This window comes from Copadichromis virginalis, linkage group LG3, assembly GCF_057382275.1.
Source record: "Copadichromis virginalis isolate Kocher_CV1m ecotype Utaka linkage group LG3, C_Virginalis_male_GT1.1, whole genome shotgun sequence".
NCBI classification, from domain to species: domain Eukaryota; kingdom Metazoa; phylum Chordata; class Actinopteri; order Cichliformes; family Cichlidae; genus Copadichromis; species Copadichromis virginalis.
In genome coordinates this window covers 1,446,621-1,467,014 of record NC_140620.1, presented here as the reverse complement: position 1 = coordinate 1,467,014, position 20,394 = coordinate 1,446,621, and the positions used below count along the sequence as shown (strand labels likewise).

The 20,394-nt window shown below is 44.8% G+C and overlaps 2 protein-coding genes across 6 annotated transcripts; one reads left to right on the top strand and one right to left on the bottom strand.

Annotated features, from left to right (window-relative positions):
* Window positions 1–20: 20 nt before the first annotated feature.
* LOC146712226 (CST complex subunit CTC1-like) lies at window positions 21–19,730 on the bottom strand. 5 transcript variants are annotated; one of them, XM_085451914.1, is made up of 25 exons: window positions 14,822–15,052; window positions 14,553–14,709; window positions 14,343–14,442; window positions 14,045–14,267; window positions 12,749–12,978; window positions 12,545–12,674; window positions 12,177–12,473; window positions 11,974–12,096; window positions 11,658–11,887; window positions 11,393–11,537; window positions 11,117–11,319; window positions 10,875–11,044; window positions 10,656–10,770; window positions 10,105–10,510; window positions 9,938–10,027; window positions 9,476–9,613; window positions 8,409–8,455; window positions 8,191–8,276; window positions 7,884–8,019; window positions 7,539–7,607; window positions 7,303–7,465; window positions 7,045–7,100; window positions 6,782–6,938; window positions 5,954–6,074; window positions 21–312 (listed from the first exon to the last, which is right to left on the bottom strand). In XM_085451914.1, exons 3-25 carry the CDS (start codon window positions 14,405–14,407, stop codon window positions 161–163), a joined length of 3,552 nt encoding a protein of 1,183 aa, XP_085308040.1. In that variant the 5' UTR covers window positions 14,408–14,442; window positions 14,553–14,709; window positions 14,822–15,052; the 3' UTR covers window positions 21–160. The 5 variants fall into 5 exon arrangements, with proteins under 5 accessions (XP_085308040.1, XP_085308041.1, XP_085308042.1 ...); XM_085451915.1 differs by having other exon boundaries at window positions 14,553–14,681; XM_085451918.1 differs by lacking the exon at window positions 14,553–14,709 and adding an exon at window positions 19,353–19,730 and having other exon boundaries at window positions 89–312; window positions 14,822–14,906.
* On the top strand, window positions 953–2,907 carry LOC146712227 (E3 ubiquitin-protein ligase TRIM21-like). Its single transcript, XM_085451943.1, has one exon. The coding sequence runs from the start codon at window positions 958–960 to the stop codon at window positions 2,656–2,658; it is 1,701 nt and encodes a 566-aa protein (XP_085308069.1). The 5' UTR covers window positions 953–957; the 3' UTR covers window positions 2,659–2,907.
* Window positions 19,731–20,394: the final 664 nt, after the last annotated feature.

Here is a 20,394-nt window from a genome sequence, read left to right as displayed (position 1 = left end):
AACATGTCATCAGACACAAACATAGATGATGCTGTTTAATCCCAAAGCTTATTTAAACAAACTGGAGGACAGAATTCCTCCTTAAATGGGATTTTGATCAAATCCACTGATCTCGTTTTCACACACAGGCTTTATCATGGTGGCTTCTTCTCTACTAACATCAATCTTTGATTTGGACAAACAAATATGTGAAACACAAAAATAAATCAATGTTTTCTGAGGATCCAGAATAACATGAATGATGTATCCCAGCGAGTGACTGGAAAAGTTCATCTTCTTCCACATCCTGAGTTTGTGAGGATGTTCCAGTATCTGTGAGAGAAAACAGGACAGTTTTTACTGACGCACAAATGGACCAAATATACAGACACCTCTGAATAAACATGTTCTCATCAATGCCATTAAAATACTGGATCAACAGTTAATAACACATTTCTGAGGTTTGTGATTCATCGTCCTCCTCACTGTCAGCTCTACTGGAACAGTCACTGTTTAATATTAATGGCTCGTTGATCTGGACGTACAATAAGAAGTATTCAGTCACCAACAAGGTCGAAGTTTACTTCACAGTGATTGATGGAAAATATCCAACAAACTGATTTATTCAAGTATACAAATGATCTGGATGAATCTTGGACCTTCTGTAAAACAGAGAAACAATTTCACATCTTTGTAACGACTGTATTTATCTTCATCCCCAAACGTTGATCCTGTCCATCTGGACGCTGCACTGTACAGCAGACACTACGATGTTAGGTTTGTGTTTGGATGAACCAGTTTGTGTCTGAGTGTGTTGCTGGGTCTCCACCAGTTACTCTGAGAACTGAAGAAGCTTCTCTGATGAAACGTCTTCAAGAAACTCAAAGAAGTCCAGACGCTTTTCTCTCCAAGCTCCTCAGACTACTGACGCTTGTTTCTCTCTTTGTAAAATGAAATTTAAAGTGAATTTTGAATCAAATGTTTCTCTTCTTTCTCCCTCAGAGTGCAGACATGTCTGCTGCCAGCAATCTGCGATCTGAAGATCAGTTTCTGTGCTCCATCTGTCTGGATGTGTTCACTGATCCAGTCACTACACCATGTGGACACAACTTCTGCAAAACCTGCATCAGTCAGCACTGGGACATGAATCAGAGCTGTCAGTGTCCCATGTGTAAAGAGACTTTCTACACTCGACCTCAGCTGAGGGTCAACACCTTCATCTCTGAGATGGTTGCTCAGTTCAGACGTGAAGCTCAGCAGAAAGCCAGCAGCAGCAGCTCAGAGCAACAAGCTGCCAAACCAGGAGAAGTTCCCTGTGACGTCTGCACTGGAACCAGACTGAAGGCCCTGAAGTCCTGCCTGGTGTGTCAGACCTCCTACTGTCAGACTCACCTGGAGCCTCATCTGACACTGAAACGTCTGAAAAGACATCAGCTGGTTGATGCTGTGGAGAACCTGGAAGGCAGGATGTGCACGAAGCACGATAAACTCCTGGAGCTGTTCTGTAAGACCGACCAGACATGTGTCTGCATGCTCTGCCCTGTTTTAGACCACAAGAACCACGAGTTTGTTCCTCTGAGAGAAGAATATGAAGGAAAGAAGGCAGAGCTGGAGAAGACAGAGGCTGAGATTCAGCAGATGATCCAGAAGAGACGACTGAAGATTCAGGAGATCACAGAGTCGGTGAAGATGAGTAAAGATGCTGCAGACAGACAGAAAGCAGAAGGTGTTCAGGTCCTCACGGCTCTGATGGAGTCTGTTGAGAGACGCCTGAAGGAGCTCATGAAGGAGATCGAAGACAAACAGGAAGCTACAGAGAAACAGGCTGAAGGTCTCATCAAAGATCTGGAACAGGAAATCTCTGAGCTGATGGAGAGAAGCTCTGAGGTGGAGCAGCTCTCACGCTCTGAAGACCACCTCCACCTCCTCCAAAGCTTCTCCTCCCTGAAAGCTCCACCCAGCAAGGACTGGACAGAGGTCAGAGTTCATCCACCATCATATGAGGGGACTGTGGGGAGAGCTGTGGCTCAGCTGGAGGAGACAGTCAGGAAACTCATGAAGAAGAAGCTGTTTGAGGCTGAGCTGCAGAGGGTGCAGCAGCATGAGGTGGATGTGACTCTGGATCCTGATACAGCTCATCGTAAACTCATCCTGTCTGATGATGGAAAACAAGTTTATCATAGTGATGTGAGGAAGAAACTTCCAGACAACCCAGAGAGATTTTCTGTGTGTGTTTGTGTTTTAGGAGAGCAGAGTTTCTCTTCAGGCAGATTTTACTTTGAGGTTCAGGTTAAAGGAAAGACTAAATGGGATTTAGGAGTGGCCACAGAGTCGATCAACAGGAAGGGACAAATCACACGGAGTCCTCAGGATGGTTTCTGGACTGTAGTGCTGAGAAATGGAAATGAGTACGAAGCTTGTGCTGACCCTTCAGTCCCCCTCTGTCTCCATCCTGGTCCTGAGAAGGTGGGGGTGTTTGTGGATTATGAGGAGGGTCTGGTCTCCTTTTATGATGTAGGTGCTGCAGCTCTGATCTACTCCTTTACTGGCTGCTCCTTCACTCACAAACTCCACCCATACTTCAGTCCCTGTAACAATGATGGAGGTAAAAACTCTGCACCTCTGATCATCTGTCCTGTCAATCAAACTGATCAACGACTGATTTTATTGGATGAATGATTGATTTTTCTTGAAGGGAACAAATGAACATATTGAGTGTAAATCCTCTACAGTCTCCATGTTTCTATAGAATCTGATCATCAGGACTCTGATTCACACTTTGATTCTCATGGAGTTTGATTTGAACAGAAGAAAAGTTGAATCAGGAAATGTTCCCACTGATGGAGACTCGAGCTGAAGAGCAAATATCAGAGAACAAATGTCCAAAAGCTTCATTTCCAATAAAGTTTGTTCAATGCTTTGAGTGAATCCAGACTCATGTGTGGCTGTTATACGGAGCATCAGAGTCCAGCTGAGTTATGTTGGATACAAACTGCTTATTTTGGCTCTGTGAGGAGTTTTGTTCACTGAAAACTGATGAGACGGATAATATTCAAAGAACTCTGTAGAGATTCATGCATCCATGTTCTCCACCTGCAGGTGTGGAGGAGAAAGGTGGAGCACAGACTGCTGCATCCTTCCAGTCACATCATTTTGATGATTATATTTGCATGTTGTGATGATTTGGGTTAAAGACAAACAGAGTTGAACGGCTGCAGTCACAGCATGAAGACGATGCTGAAGCTGAGCTGTCAGTGAACATGTTTCACTGTGATTTGATTTGAAGAATAGAAAGTGTGTGTGGCTGCTGACAGCTGCAGTCTCTGCTAGTCTGCATAACACACACACAACTTTCCCCCTGAGGCAACGATGCAGCAACAACACAACAGCTGCAGACACACACACGATTGTGCGCTCCCTTTCAGTCTGAACTCTCAAACACACAAACAAACTCTATCAATGTCGTACTGTTAAAGAACTCCTCCTTCTTCAGTAACAATGATTTGAGGTCTCTACCAGTGTCTCTTGTTTTGACCTTTGACCTCTTTATTCCTTATAACCAAAAAAACCCTTTTATCTGATATTTTCACCTTATTGATTGATTATATATATCTATTATATTTTCTCACCTTATTTTGACCTTTGACCCATGTCCTTGTTAGCCTTGATCTTCCTTCATCAAACGTGAAATTTCTTTCACCTTTGAACTTAAAGCTTAAATCAAACCTTTGTTAAAAAGCTTCTTACCAACTTGTAATTCCAACTCTCTGCATTAAACACGTATCTTATCATATAAACACTGGATCACTGAGAGAACTTTAGGCAGAACCAAATGAAGCAGCTGACCTCGTCAAACTCACAGCGACAGTAACTGACAGTGAATTATTTTAATCTTCTTCATTGTATTTGTTAGAAACATTTATTTTCCTTTAATTGGACTTTGGTTAAGTTCAATCCGATGTATTAACCGACCTTTGAGGTGAAGTGCAGCTGCGAAGAACGCTACGGCAGGCAATGAGGTGCGTTTAATGTCGCTCTGTTAATTTGAGCGTCCATAAATTGAATGTCTTATTTTTTCTTACTTTATTATTGCTCATTTATTGGAGAATTTGGCCATTTAATTAAGATAGATTTTATGTTGTTGGTGGTAAAGATCTGGATGGATATTTTACTTTATTCTGTGTTTCTATTTTTCAGTTTTACTTTTCAAGACTTGGTGAATTGCCTTTTTCTACTTTTTGTTTAGTTTTGTTAAAATTAGCAGCAGTGAGAAGTGTTGTTGTCGGTCTTGAATATATTTGATGTAGCCCATACTGTTAAGGTAAGTGTCATGTTTTTAGTTGTTAGTCTGATGAAGAATCTTTTATTTTTCTCCAAAAGTTGATTGTGTTTATCTGGACATAGTGTTTTTCAGGTCCAGCTGAATGCAGGTTTCCCCAGTCTTATACGTGTCAGGAGCATCAGCACAGCTGAAATGCATTTTTTCTAAGCACCGCGTCTCTGTGGCTTTTAAACCCCAAAACACGCTACAACAAAAATGGGTCCACTCCAAGGATGGGGTCCCCCGGTGTAGTTTCCACTGTGACAGACTGTGGGCTTCCTCAGAGTGAGGCTGAGAGCGGCAGGCCCAGGTGGAGTCTGACCCGTGGCCCTTCAGATAAAGCTGAAAACGGCCAATATATGATATTAAATATAAAATATAATTAAAAAACAACATCAGAATGAACAACGAGCTGCTGTTAAGAACTCCCGACGTCCATCCAAGGCCCGATTGGTTTCTGTTTCCATGACAACAACAACCGTATGTGGAAAAGACCAAAAACTGAAGCGGTGAAAAAGTTTTGTTGCAGATTAACTATTAACTTTATGTTATTCATTGTCAGCTCATGCCATCATTAAAGCATGTTAGAACACACATGTAGGATTTCACAAATCATCGCTCCTACATTTAATCGTCTCCATAACAACTGTGTGTACGTGTTCGCTTTGAAAACATCACATTCTTTATGTTGGTTGGTTTAGACGAGTGATCTCCAGGATGAATGAGGGCAGAGGCCCGTTTCATGGAGACTGTTTAAGTGTAAACCTGGATTAAAAGCCACATTTGAACACCTTCATCAGAGGCTGTGACCATGTTGAAGGACTGATGCTGACGTGCTCTGACACTCATTAGCATAGAAAACAAAGTGGTGAAAGCACAGAGCCCTGAGGAGCTCCACTGGACGGTCTGTTCACAGAACATTTAATTATTTCACTTTTATTTACATGCAAAACAGCCTCAGAGAGAACAGCTGTTTCAGAGCTGCCAGCTTTATTGGAAAGATGAACTGAAATCCTAAAATAGTCCAATTCATGACAAACTGACACGGTGAAATGTTGCAGGATTCAAATGTGTCGATGGATGAACTCTTTCAGTATAAGATGCAATAATACAAAACACATGAAGGTGAGGAGGAATTCATTTAAAGTAAGTGTGATTTAAAGAGGACTGATTCTTTCCTGGTCAGGCTGAAGCTTTCACCGTCTGACCTCTGTAAACAAACCGAAACACGTTCAGTGTTTAGTTTTACCAATTAGGTTTCATGAATCACCATCTGAGAACGTCTCCGATGTGGGCGCCACTCACAGGGATCACTTCCTGTAGAAGGGTCACATGACCTGTTAAACCCAGAGAGCTTCGTGTGACCTCTGACCCTGATCACCAGCGTCAGGGTCAGTGAAGGTGAGATACCGTGTGACAGGAGGAGGAACTATAAAGTTTTATTTGTACGAACACGTAGAACAGATGAAGTCAGAACGAAGCAGGTGGAGCTCAGTCAGGGTGGAGGTGCAGACAGGTGAGCTGAAGGGGAGGAGCCAGTCTGGTCAGGAACTCTCTGTCTCCTCGAGTGAACCTCCTCACCTCTGAAACACACACACACACTCTGAAGGTTGCAGTCAGGGTGGTGAGGGTGGTGTGTGAGGGTGGGGTTACCTTCTGGTCTCTGGTTGGTGTGTTTCCTGCAGGTGAGGCTGAGCGGCCGAATCATGACATCGCTGCTGCACAGACACAACAGGAAGTGGAGGAGGAAGTCGTCAGCGTCCCCGTCACACACCTGAGACAGACACAGAGGTTATGTCTCTGCAGACTCACGGCTCGGCCCTGTGGAAACGTCCTGCAGGACGCCTGTTTCTCTCTGTGGTGGCCCCCCCACAGCGTCCCCACCGTGCTTCACTGTGTGGACGCTGTTCTTTGGGTTGTAGCTGCATCTTCTTCTCGTTTCACCTCCTCTGACCACAGGACGTTTCAGTCTGCAGGGTCTTTTAACACAGCTCCACCTGTGGGTGGAGGGGCCCTGTGGGTTCTCCTGGTGTGACCCGAGTCCTAAATGCCTCTCGCTGTCCTGCCCCTCCCCTGTGGTCTCCACCCTCCATGTGGGAGGTGTGGCATTCACAGTCAGCCCCGATTACCCTCAGAACTACACCACCTGCTGCTTCATCAGGTCGAGTGGGTGGAGTCAGGGGCACGAACTGAGTCTCGCTGAAACACACGGCTGTAAGGCCCCTCCCTCCTGTTCACGTGAGCCCAGCGTGGGTCCGTCACACCTACAGACTTTTAAAGGTGGAAGTGGCCACGCCCCCAAACCAGTTCAGCAGTAAGGTGTGAGCAGACGGAGCTGTTACCAGGATGTAAACAGGATGTGCCCTTTCACAGTTAAAGCCTCATCTTAAATTTTAAAGACAAAATAAAGTTTAAAGACGACGATGAGCACGTGACTCACCTGTGACAGGTAGACATATACACCTGACAGGTGCTACTGACCTGGCTCTGCCCACGAGGGAAGACTCTGATGTGACCTCTGACCCTGAGAGCTCTCTGAAGCCCCTCCCACTGAGCATCAGCCAATCCCAGCAGAGCAGGAACCAGAGCAGCTGAGAAGCAGACGTGAGCCTCACCTGTCCCGTCATCGATCACCAGCCTGATCGAAGAGCAGAGCCACATGGTTTGATCATGTGACTGTCACCTGACTCATCCAGGTGATTAACACGTATCAGCAGGTGAGCTCAACAGGAAGCTGCTCTTACTTTGCTTTGGACTGAAACACTGACGAGGTCGAGTGACACTGAGAGCTGCTGCAGCCCTGAGAGAGAGAGAGCAACAGGTAAACACACACACCTGAAATCGTGAGCAGTTTCCTCCAAAACGACACTTTACTTACTGCACCAACACTAACACGCCACCAACACGCTAACAACACATGAAGCACTCTGAGTACTTTCACTGCACCCGAGAAACTGCAACTGAACACATCCTGTACACACTGTGTGTATTTTATGCAGTACCTGTGTGTACACGCTGCCACACAGCGAGCAGCTCCACTGCAGTTGCAGGAACAGGAAACACACCACGTGACCTTTGACCTGTCCCACAGCGCACCTCTGCTTGCTGCTCAGAGCCCACTCACCCAGGTGCATGATGGGAGCAGGAGGAGGAGGCTGGGCCGAGCTGATAGAAACCAAACAAACAAATAAACAACAGCACGACAAACACGTGAACCAGACTTTACCTGTAAACTTACCTGGTGTCTCCCAGGGAGACCACAGTTATGGAGCTGACAGGTAAGTACGTGCAGTACACACTTCCTGTCCTGAAACACACACACAGGTAAACCGCACAGGTACGTAACCATGGGCGTGACTTTGTATTGAACATTGGGGGGTCAAGATCTCTGTCTAAATAAATAAATCTGGCTACATTTCCAGATGATCAAACAACTATTTTGCTGGTAACACCTGAAACCAGTAAAGAAAACCAGCAGCCTATTGATGCAAGATGATCCAGAACTTTATTGGGGCTGACATTGTTGGAAATGAGTCCAAATAAAGAGTCCAAACTTTTATAAGCCTGTCTATGTGTGTCTCACCTGGACAGCCTCCTCTGGAAACCAGACAACAGCAGAGTGTTACCCGGCAACAGGCCAGGTGGGTAGGGGGTGTGGCTTAGGTCCAGGTACACCTGCAGACTCCTCCCAGCTTGGTCACAAAGAGTGAGACGCACACCTGCACACACACATTCAGCTAACAGTCAGACCTGAGACTCATACCTGAAGCACTGATGCCTGCAGTTCCTCTAGTGTCCAGCAGAGGCAGCAGTGAGTCGCCTCCATAGACCCCCATGTTACAACTTCACAGCAGAAAAGCCTGATACACAAACCACCTGTGTGTTTGTACCTGAGTGTGTGTGTCCAGAGTGGGCGGTCCTGTTGTTCACACTGATCCTTTCAGACACCACACCCTGAAAACACACCAGCTCTGAGCTGAAACACACACACACACACACACACACACACACACACACACACACACACCAGTAAGAGTTTAAAGCAGGCTGCAGCTGCAGTTCCTCGGATGGCCACAGGGGGCGACTCAGTGAGGGACGAGCAGTTTACTTGCAGTCTAAGACCTCTGAGACGGACAAGACTGTGGGTGGGACGGCCTGAAAACACAGAGAATAGAGATGGAAAATGTGACGTCATTCAGGGGTAAAACCGCAAAGGATTGTGGGAACGAGTGGCAAGCGGTACTAGCGCACGCAGGCTTTCACACGAAAACAGTCACACAGTAATAAAAAGAAACACAAAAATGGCAAGAAGCTGCTGTATTATTAACTGTGTTGTATTATTAAGTCTTCTGTTGTAGTTATTACGTAATTTATCACAACATGATTGTTGATGTAGGTTACAAATAAGTCTTATATTGATTTGAATTGAATTCGTTGCTATGCTGCTTTGTTCACTGTGGCTTTGCGGGCTAATGTTTGTTGTGTTTTGTAGGAAAACCAGAAACAAAATGCAGGAATGTGATCCAGACTGGCCCCTCTATCAGCCTGGGTCATACCGAGTTTAAAGCTGCTACCACAGCCAGATCTGATTGGTTAAGAGAGAGAGCGAGATCAAAACAGCCACGAAACGTCCGCATATATGTGCCCAAGGGTTGTATTGAAGCAAGCAAGTGATGAATAACTGTTTTCCAGTTTGTTGTTAGCAAAGTTTTTTTTCTTTGCATTGTTGATTTGTTTTTCAGGAAGCAGCTAATAATGATGGATTTTTACAATGTTGCCTCTTTCTTGTAAGATTCTATAATAGAATGAAACAATGATGCCAGTTATAAATAAAGACAATAAATTGAATGAATTACGAAACACTCATTTTATTTATATTAGATCTGAAAATGTTGTGTAACACTACAACCTGAAACGACAAACAGATTGTGTTGGCCTGTACAGGAGATAAAATATTTAACAACAGCTAAATAAACGGTAAATGGCCTGTATTTGTATTCTTTACTTAGTCCCGAAGGACCCCAAAGTGCTGGAAATGCTAGCGCTTAATGCAGGGTTTTGATTTTGTTGCCACTTGTACCCACAATGCAATGCGTGAAAGTCACATGGTCTGTCAATCTCTAAAAAAAAAGTTTAAGGGTCCTGGAGGAAGACGGGGAGCAAACCGAGTGTTACCTGTCTGCAGGTGGGCAGCAGCAGTGGGCGTGTCAGAGTGTGGAATCTCCAACCACGTCTGACTTGTAGGGTCGACTCAGCGTGGAGATCCACCCCACTGCGCTCAGAAACTCCACAGCCAATCAGAACACTGGGATCCTGATTGACAGACACATGGGCCAATCAGCTGCAAGGATTCAGGTCAGATCAACTCCCCACAAACAGGAATGGTGGGAGTCATCTGCATAGCAGTAAAAGTGTAAGCTGTGTTTTGATGATGCTGCCTAAGGGAAGCATGTATAATGTAAACAGAACTGGTCCAAGCACTGAACCCTGTGGAACTCCATAATTAACCTCAGTGTGTGAACAACTACAGTTAAAGCTGAAAAACGTGTTCATGTGTACTAATATCAGAGAGCAGAGACCGATGAGGCCAACCTCTGGCCACGCCCCTTAGTGACATCATCAAAGCTGGGTTGATACCTGAGTGTTAGCGGCGATGAGTCTGTAGAAACATCCAGGCTGGAGGACAGGAAACCACCGCGTACACACACCTGAGAACACCAGCACCACCTGCACGCACGCACACACACACACGTAACTGTGTATCCAGGTGAGCTCAGGTAAACACACACAGGTGCGTCTCTCACCTGTCTCTCCTGCTTTTGTTCACTTTCTTTCTCTGTCATTGGCTCATTCTTTGGGTCCCGCCTCCAGCTGACCACTGGACCAATCACAGCAGCTTTCACTGAGAAGCACAGTCTCAGCCCTGCCTCCTGATCCTCTGCCTCCGCCCCTGTATTCCTCCAGGACACACCCTCCTTCTGCTCCACCCTGATCACCATGGAGACACAGGGCCAGGGGTTGCCGGAGTTGGCTTCTTCTTCTTCTCTTCTCCTCCTCTTACTCCCAGCAGTCTCTTCTTCTTCTTCTACTGTCTGCTTCCTGGCAGTGACATCCCCTCCTGGCTCCTCCCCCTTGTGTCTCAGGTGTGTCTCCATGGCAACAGATGGACTCAGGATGTGCAGGTGGTCCAGAGAGAACTGCAGGTAAACCCTGTGAATTGAACCCAGCTTTATTTAACTCATAATGTTTACAACCAGGAAGGAAGCTCACACCCTGAACCAATCAGACGCCCTCTTACATCACAGAGAGTGGACCAATGAGCAGTCAGCATGCTGCAGGTTGTGTGTGTGTGTACCTGCAGTGTTTGTGTGTGATGAACCTGTCCTGGTCCAGGTGTTGGTAGGAGGGGAAATCTGATTGGAGGAATCTCTCTGTCACCATGGTGAACTGCACCACACCCACCAGACAACCTGCAGCACACACACACACGCACACACACACACACACACACACACACACATTAAAGAATAAAGCTGTGTGTCCCTGTGTGTGTGTCTGTGTGCGTGCATTGTACCGATCCAGGCGCTGTTAAAGACCGCCCTCTGCGCTCCCTCCTCCTCCTCGCTGCTCTCCGTCAGCACGCAGGCTGCAGCTCCCGCGGCGTCTCTGAGCTGCATCGAGTGTTTGAACTCAGACGTCTGTGACGGCAGCTCCAGCACGCCGACCAGCAGCAGGGGGCGCTGCCTGACACACAAACCGGCAAAAACCATTGGTACGTAATCACATGACTTCATGTGGGAGCTGCTGTCACCTTACCTCACAGCGTCTCCACCCCGAGGCTCGGAGGACAGAGTCCTGCAAGACCAGGACAGGAACCCGTTGATCTGGGCGGAGGTCAGGTTGGAGCCATCAGGGGGCAGCAGAGAGCTCAGAGGGGCCGAAGACCAGCAGCCAGTCTGCAGGGACTCCAGGAGCTCCGACACACCGAGGTACTGCCGGACCGCCGAGGACACGCTGTACTGCAGGGACACAGAGCACACTGAGCATGCTCCACACTCACCTGTAAGGAAGACAGGTGAGAGTGGGACCTACCTGCGTCACAGGACAGGTGTGAGGCTCGTCCAGCATCTCAGCGTAGATGTCTCTGCGTCCTCGTCCTCCAGCTCTGCTCAGAGTCTCCATCAGCCTCCAGGACAGCAAGCACACACACTGCTGCCTCCACACACCTTGGACCAGACTGAGGACCAAGACCAGAACCAGGACCAGGAAACAAGCCAGAGCCAGCGGAGGACAGGAGGACAAAGGTTAGGCTCTGCTGTCTCTGACTGTGGACAGGTGGTGGTGGGTGGAGCCTCACCTGTGTGCCAGCTGCGAGCTTAGGTGACAGGTCCACAGGTAATCGGACACATCTGTGTTTCTCTGCAGCAGTAACCGTGGTAACGCCCCATCTCCCGGGCAGCGGTTGTCGGGTGGCGAGCCTCCCGCCCTGCTGAAGGCCGTCACCCTCAGGCTGGAGCGCAGGCAGGTGCAAAGCATGCTGGGAGGGAAGTCCGGGCAGGGCCGGTACAGGAAGTGGGCGTGATGCAACTGCAGGAGGAGGAACCATCAAACTTTATTAGTCGTGGCTGCCACGAACACAAACGGGCATGATGATGTCACATCATGTGACTCACCTCCACTCTGTCTCCCGCCCTCAGCTTCCTCTTCGCCGCCGGCTGATAGGCCACGCACAGACCCACCTTCCCATCCAGCACGTAGAGCCCCGCCCCCTCACTCACAACCTCAGTCACCGTGCCCTATCACAGCAGAGGAGGCTTAGTAATCAGCACACAGGTACAAACCTGTGGTAGCCAATCAGAGCTCACAGCACTCTCACCTGGTAGCTGATGACTTTGGATTGCTTTATCCTCACAGCTGATTGGTCCAGCTCCACCTCCTCATGCTCCGCCTCCTCACAGTCGTCCTCAGCAGGCTGTGACAGCAGGGACTCAGAGTGTGTGTGTTCCTGTGTGTGTTCCTGTGTGTGCGTGTAGTCGGCGTGCAGCTCGGAGCGCTTCGTCACACACAGGATGTTGTTTCCTCTCCAGCCTCGTAGCGCACACACACGTAGAGCTGTCACACACACGCTCTGCCCGACACACACACGCTGGATCCAGCTGAGCCGGCTGCTGTCCTGCACACACACACACACACACTGAGCTTCATCGTCCCTCCTCACCATCATCATCCTCAGAGAGCTGGTACCTGTACGAGCACGGGCAGCGAGCGCGACTCATCCGTCAGCGTGAAGCAAAAGAAGGTCGTTCCTGCCACGGCCAGCAGAGGGCAGACTGAGCCCACCTCTCCGAACACGCTCAGCCGCTGACCTTTGACCCTGGAGCACACACACACATCTGTCACACACACTGCTCAGAAACTCCGCTGCAGTTCAGAGGTCATGTGACCCACCTGTGCCTCAGCAGCCTGCCGGCCTCTCCGACTCCCACCGCTCCGCTTAGCTCCACCCTTCCAGGAGCAGCAGCCAATCCCTGCTCAGCACCAGGACACAACAGGACAGGGGAGCCAATCAGCTCCAAGAAGCCTGCGGCCTCTTCCTGGCCCGATGCATTGTGGGGGATGTAGTTCCAGTGAGGGAGGAAAACGGGACGATCGAGCCACAGGGGCGAGAGAGACAGGCACTGGATGAGAGAGAGAGACGCGGGTGAGAGAGAGGCGGAGTGTGTCCTGGGTGGATGCTGGAAGCCTGTACTGATGATGACAGCTTCATCAGCTCTGATCTGCAGTGATGCCGTTTGTTTTATAGCTGCAGTAGATCAGATTAGATTAGATTAGATCAGATTAGATCAGATCAGATTAGATTAGATTAGATCAGATTAGATTAGATTAGATCAGATCAGATTAGATTAGATTAGATTAGATCAGATCAGATTAGATTAGATTAGATTAGATCTGATCTAATCTAATCTAATCTAATCTGATCTGATTAGATGAAACTTTATTGATCCCTCGGCTGCGTTCCTCCAGGAAATTCGGTTTCCAACAGCCCAGCACTGACAGAAGTTACAGAAGGTGAGCAGAAATATACACATATACAAATACAGAGTATAGAAAAGGGAAGAATAGAATAAATAGCAATAAGAACACAAGAGAACTGCACATTTCAAGTACTGTGAGTCATTAATCCGTGCGGTGATGCTAGGACCACACTGAGCCTGCTGCAGCTGTCTGACTGTAATCTGTCAGGTTACTGCAGGTGATGCTATCTGTATACTTTATGTGAGGAGGAGGCTCCACATCTTTATAAAGCTCTGCTGTCATCACGTCTGTGCCAGCACAGTTACTCACTTGCTGACAGACTCTGTCTTTACATCCTTACTTATCGATCAGCTAAGTGAATCCATATAAACACAGCTCACATTTAACAAGTCCTGATGTTTCTGAGTTACAGAAATGAAAGTCAGCTGTTGAGCTTGTTTGCTTGTTTCATGCTGATGTAAACATCAGCAGAGAAGCGTGTGATGACCAGACTCTATCAGCACTTGTGTCCCTGCACAGAGAATGAGCTGAATTAAAGAGGAATTCGATTTCATTCACGTTGCACATGAACACCTGCAGTTTGTTGTGACCTCGTTACCATCAGTTCTGACCAGATCCGGTTTAGTGACGCTGCTGTGAAGAAGCTCCTGAGAACTAACCAGCTGATGGGCCATGGGTTAAGGTTAGGCTCCTCCCCCTCTGACTCACCTCACACATGACGCTGCCGCTGGCGTCCGTCAGCCTGTACTCTCCGTCAGGGCCTTCTCTCAGACAGCCAATCAGCAGCAGGTTGACCCTCGGCAGCGCCCTCTGACCCGGCACGGCGAGCTCCGCCTCCCTGGCCCAGGCTCTCTGCTGATTGGTGCTCCAGGACAGGTTGCTGACGCAGGCCAGGTGCTGCTGGGAGACGAGCTGGGAGACGGACAGCAGCCTGCGGACAGACGGGAGGACAGCGGTAAGGCCAGGTCACGTGACCTGCTACAGCGATGATGTCAGCGGGCGTTACCTGTAGCTGACAGGTAAGCTGTGGGCCACACACATCTGCTGCTGGATCGCCTGCACCGCACACATGCTCAGATCGAAGAGGCTGAGGTCACCGTGGTTACCTGGGAAAACAAAGTTTAAAGGGTAAACACAAACATAAACAACTGAAGCCCCGCCCACTGAGAACACCTGAAGTGGACACCAGAGCTGGTGTGTCAACAGGTGGGACCACCTGAGGAAGCAGCTGCTCTTCATCCTCACACTCTTAGTCCTCCCTGTTCCTCACTGACAGTCGGTCACCTTCATGGCTCTGACCTTTGAACCACACTCACATCTACACACTGGACTGCTCTGATGACACCTGTGAGGGCAGGTGAGCCCTGCTTTCACTGTTTAAATAATGGTTTAAATAGTATTTGGTTTCATAAGTGGACATCGTCATTAAGGATTTAAAGTACAGCTGATTTATCAGCCAGCTGTTTCAAACAAACAGGAACTCACCTGTCTGCGAGGGGGCGGAGCTACACACCACAGGACTCAGGTGTTCAGAGATGGAGGTGAAGATGTTCTTTAACCACAGGGACTCCTAAAGAAACAAAGCAGCAGGTCGGAGGTCACAATAATAAATGTAGAACAGGCTCACATCCTTATATTCTCTTTTCTGTGTGGATTTCTGCTATAGAATTAGCTCGAAACAGCGATCGGCTGCTGCTCTTAATTGCCAGGACAGGCCGGGTTTCGGCAACCCTCAAGGGTGCTTCGCAACCAGCGGGCCTTAACGCCGTTAAGATGCCGCCTAAGAGGAGCAACGTTAATGAGGAGGAACTGGAGGACATAAAGAAATCCCTAAACTTTATGTCTGAAGAAATAACAACAATTTCAAAACAACAAAATCTGATACTCAATTTAATGGATGATATTAAAGAACTAAGAAGGCAGAGCGAGGAAAAGGACAAGAAGATTGCTATGCTGGAAGGACGGGTGTCAGATCTGGAACAATATTCAAGAGTAAATGATGTGATAGTGACAGGACTGGAAACCAAGCATCAGACATACGCACGGGTAGCAGCATCAGAGAGAGGGGAGCCACCCGAGCAAGAGCTACGCTCTTTGGAAGAGCAGGTAATGGCCTTCTTTAAAAGCAAAGGTATCAAAATGGACAGTAAAAATATTGAGGGATGCCATCCTCTTCCTGCCATTATCATTCATTTTGTTAATAGAAAACAGAAAAAAGAACTGCTCAAGCAAGGAAGAAAGCTAAAAGGTACAAATGTTTATTTAAATGAACACCTAATCAAGAAAAATGCAGACATTGCAAGACAAGCAAGAATATTAAGAAAACAGAAGAAAATACAGTCAACTTGGACGTCAGACTGTAAAATATTCATTAAGTTAAATGGAACACCAGAGCAGGCTAAGGTTCTAGTCATCAAAGAGATGACGGAACTAGAAAAATATAACTGATAAATGCAAAGCAGTGCTAAATATGATGGGACCGTCCAAGTGCACAACCAACGCAGATGTCTGACAATTTTCAACTAACAACTCATATAGATATTGAAAATAAGACATTGATGTATGACAGCAACATAGATCCTGATTGTAATTTCTTTAACAATAAGACAAATGAATGCAATTATTATACAAATGAGCAACTTAAAAAGGAATTTAAGGTAGAACAGGGTATAACAATGGTTCACTTTAATAGTCGAAGCTTATATGCAAACTTTCAATCCATCAAAGACTACATAACAGTTTGAACAGCCATTCAATGTGATAGCCATATCGGAGACCTGGATAACTCCTGGAAAAGAAGAAGACTTTAAAATAAATGGATATGAATTCCTTCATGTAGACAGGATCAACAAGAAAGGAGGTGGGGTGGCACTTTACATTGATAAAAACCTAAAGTACAAAAGAATGGGAAGAATGACGACTGTTATTGATGGAGTGATGGAATGTTTATCAGTGGAAATAAGTATGGAAAAAAGGAAAAACCTAATTGTCAGTTGTATATATAGAACACCAGGATCTAAGATTGAGATATTTAAGGATAATATGGAGGACTTATTTACAAATATAAATCAGAAAAGAATGTTTATTTGTGGGGACTTTAATATTGACTTATTGAATCCAAATCATAATAAGAGTACAGAAGAATTTATTGATTCCATGTACAGCATCGGTTTATTTCCACTGATAACAAGACCGACCAGAATAACATCTCATTGTGCAACTCTATTAGATAATATATTTACAAATATAATAGAAGGAAAGATAAAAAGTGGGCTGTTAATCAATGATATAAGTGACCATTTACCAGTCTTTGCATCGTATAATTGCCATTATAAAGTGAACAACGATGGACATAAGATTATTTACAAAAGAATAAGAACAGAGAAGACCTTAAATTGTCTTAGAAAGGAACTTTTAAAGCAAGATTGGAATATTGTATATGAACAAACAGAAGTTAATAAAGCTTACGAAGGATTTTTAAGAACATTTAACACATTACTTGATAAAAAATGCCCAGTAATTGAAATCAATAGGAAACACAACTATGCAGGAAGACCATGGATGACAAAAGGACTACAAAATGCCAGCAAAAAAAAGAATACCTTATATCGAGAATTCATAAAAAAGAGAACAATAGAAACTGAAATGAAGTATAAAACTTACAAAAATAAATTAACTAATATAATGAGATCCTGTAAAAGAGAGTATTACATTAAAAGGTTAGAACACAATAAAGATAACACAAGAGATATATGGAATGTATTAAACAGAATAATCAAAAATGAATCAAGGAATAATGATTACCCTGGGTACTTTATAGAAGGGACAAGAAGTATTAATAACATGGAAGAGATAGTAAATGGCTTTAATGAATTCTTCGTAAACATAGGGCCAAAACTGGCAGAAGAAATAAAGGTTGATGGAATAGAAAGGGACACTGGTGAAAATATTGAAAGGAATAGTAGCTCAATGTTTTTAAGAGCAGTGGAAGAGAAAGAGATTTATGACATAGTTAGAGGACTTAAGAACAAAACCAGTACAGACTGGAATGATATTGATATGGTAACGGTAAAGACAGTTATTGATGGTATCGTAAAACCATTAAAATATATATTCAACTTGTCGTTTCAAAAAGGAGTTTTTCCACAAAAAATGAAAGTTGCTAAAGTTATTCCCATTTACAAAACCGGTGAAAGACATCATTTTACAAACTATAGACCAGTGTCAATACTCTCCCAGTTCTCTAAGATACTGGAAAAACTCTTCATAAAAAGATTTGACAGTTTTGTGGAAAAATATGAATTAATGACAGATAGTCAGTATGGGTTCAGAAACAACAGATCAACAGCTTTGGCACTGATAGATTTAATGGAAAAGATAACGGAATGTATGGATAATAAGAGGTATGCGCTCGGAGTTTTCTTAGATCTAAAGAAGGCGTTTGATACTGTTAATCATGAAATTCTATTAAAAAAACTGGAAAAGTACGGGTTTAGGGGAGTGGTTTTGGAATGGTTAAAAAGCTATGTAGGGAATAGGCAACAATATGTACAAATAAATGAATATAAATCTAATTTGATGGATATAGCTTGTGGAGTACCTCAAGGTTCAGTACTGGGTCCAAAAATGTTTATTATGTACTTAAATGATATCTGCAGAGTATCGGAGATTTTAAAGTTTGTAATATTTGCAGATGACACAAACATACTGTGTTCAGGAGAGGAATTGCCACAGGTTTTGGAGATGATCACACAGGAATTAACGATATTAAAGAAGTGGTTTGATATAAATAAATTATCATTGAATCTAGATAAAACCAAATTTATGTTGTTTGGAAACCAAAAGAAAAACATCGAAGTAGAAATATGTGTTGACAATGTATATTTAGAAAGAGTAAATGAAATAAAATTTCTTGGGGTGATCATTGACCACAAGCTCTGTTGGAAGCCACACATTACTTATGTTCGGGGGAAATTGGCACGGGGCATTGCCGTCCTGGGGAAAGCAAAGCATATGTTGGATCAGAAAGCACTGCACATTTTATACTGTGCTTTACTACTGCCATATATGAGCTACTGTGTAGAGGTCTGGGGAAACACATACAAAAGTAACACACAAACGATAACTATAATACAGAAAAGGGCCATTAGATTAATAAATAATGTAGGGTACAGGGACCATACAAATGCACTCTTTGTCAAAATGCAAGCTATTAAATTCCAAGACTTGGTGAAGCTTAAAACAGCGCAAATAATGTATAAAGTCAGAAATAAATTGCTTCCCAAAGAAATCTGTAAATTGTTCATAGAAAGAGAAGGTGGGTATAACTTAAGAGGGAAATGGAATTTAAAAATACAAAGTGCTAGAACAACTTTAAGAACTATGTCAATTGCAGGAGTTAAATTATGGAACAGTCTAACAGAAGAAATAAAAGACAGTCAAAACATAAAACAGTTTAAAGTAAAATATAAAAACCTAATTTTAAATAAGTATAAGAATGAAGAAAACGGGGTTAACCCAGGACGGTAATGTAGCTGGTAATGGTGTTGTGGTTCTTTTTTGGTTGTTTTTTTGTTTTGGTTTGTTGTTTTTCCATAACTTGTGTATCTGCAAATATACACATTCTGTATTTTTCATATGAAAGAAACTATACTGTGGTGGGGCTTGCTAATTTCTTGTTTTTGATTTATGTATGTTATGTTTTGTTTTACTTCATATGTTTCATATGTTGTTTGTTTAATTTAAGACAAAAAAAAATTAAATGAATGAGAGGTAAAACTTGAAGGGGTAGGGACAAATAAGTAAATACTTCAGCCTACTCCTTTTCAAACAAATACTGGAATGATATTTTGTAATGATTGTGAAGGCACATGTTTGAAATGTTTGAAATAAAAATGAACTGAACTGAACTCTGCCTACGTCATGACGCAGACAGTCTACGTACGCAGGGCTGTGCGTGTACGTAGACTGTTATTTATCGCTCAGTTCGGGCAAACAGGGTCAGACTGGGACTCACCGCCTCGGTGCTGGGCTTGACCCGGTCCAGGAGCTCCTGCAGGGGGTCCATGTCTTCGCTCCGGGTGCCGGTTTCTCCCCCTGCTGACAAACTCCCGCTCACGGCTTTCAAACAGCTTCCGGTCCTCCTCCTGTTGATGTCCTCCCTCTGACCGTCGCCCCCGTGTTCCCGCCTCTTACCGTTCATAAAGCCGCCATGATGCCCTACCGTCCTACTTTGTTTACTTTTGTTCTGTATTTTAAACAAATCATCAAACTTATTAAACTGACTAGTCTCTGCTCACGCAGGATCTCTACCGCGCATGTGCGGAACAACTTTTCCCTACCCTGCATTTCACAATAAAAGCCCTTCACGTTCACATACACTCAGTGGTCTCCTACCTCCTTTCCTAAGCACTTTTCCTTGTTAGAAACGTTGTGAGGTGGAGGAAATGTGTTTAGGAGATGTGATAAGAACTCAGGAAAGGAAACAGCTGTGTTTGAACTACAAGTCGATCACGTGACTCCAGCCCAGCGTGTTCTCAGCCTGATTAGTGCAGGTGAAGAACATGCTTTTATTATGAAGGGGTCAGACTTCCTGCTGAGGCTCAGGGTCATGTGACTGACAGCACCTTTTGAAGCTCACCTGACGCCACAAGGTGTTTCCTTTTCAGGAGGATGACACCGTGCGAACCTCGGGAATCTCCAACAAAAACACATTTCTGTCAAGTGGAAACTTTAAAATAAAATAAAATAATATATATATATTTATATAATTTTATTTTTTTATTTTTTGAGCTTGCAGAGCATAGATGCAGACCAAACTGAAGGTTTGTCACTGTTTTTTGTTCACTTTTTATCCAGGCTGCAGGTGTCTCAGTGGAAAAATAGAGCGTGGCTGAGCGCACCTGTGCAGACCAGTGATACAGTTTAAGATCAGAGAATTGTAACCCCCTCTTTCATATGGCAGGTACAACAAGCCAAGTCTTCATCTAGGACCTTTGTTATTCCAAATTAACCAATTAAAGATATCGTTTAACTTCTGAAAGGATTCTTTTGGAGGA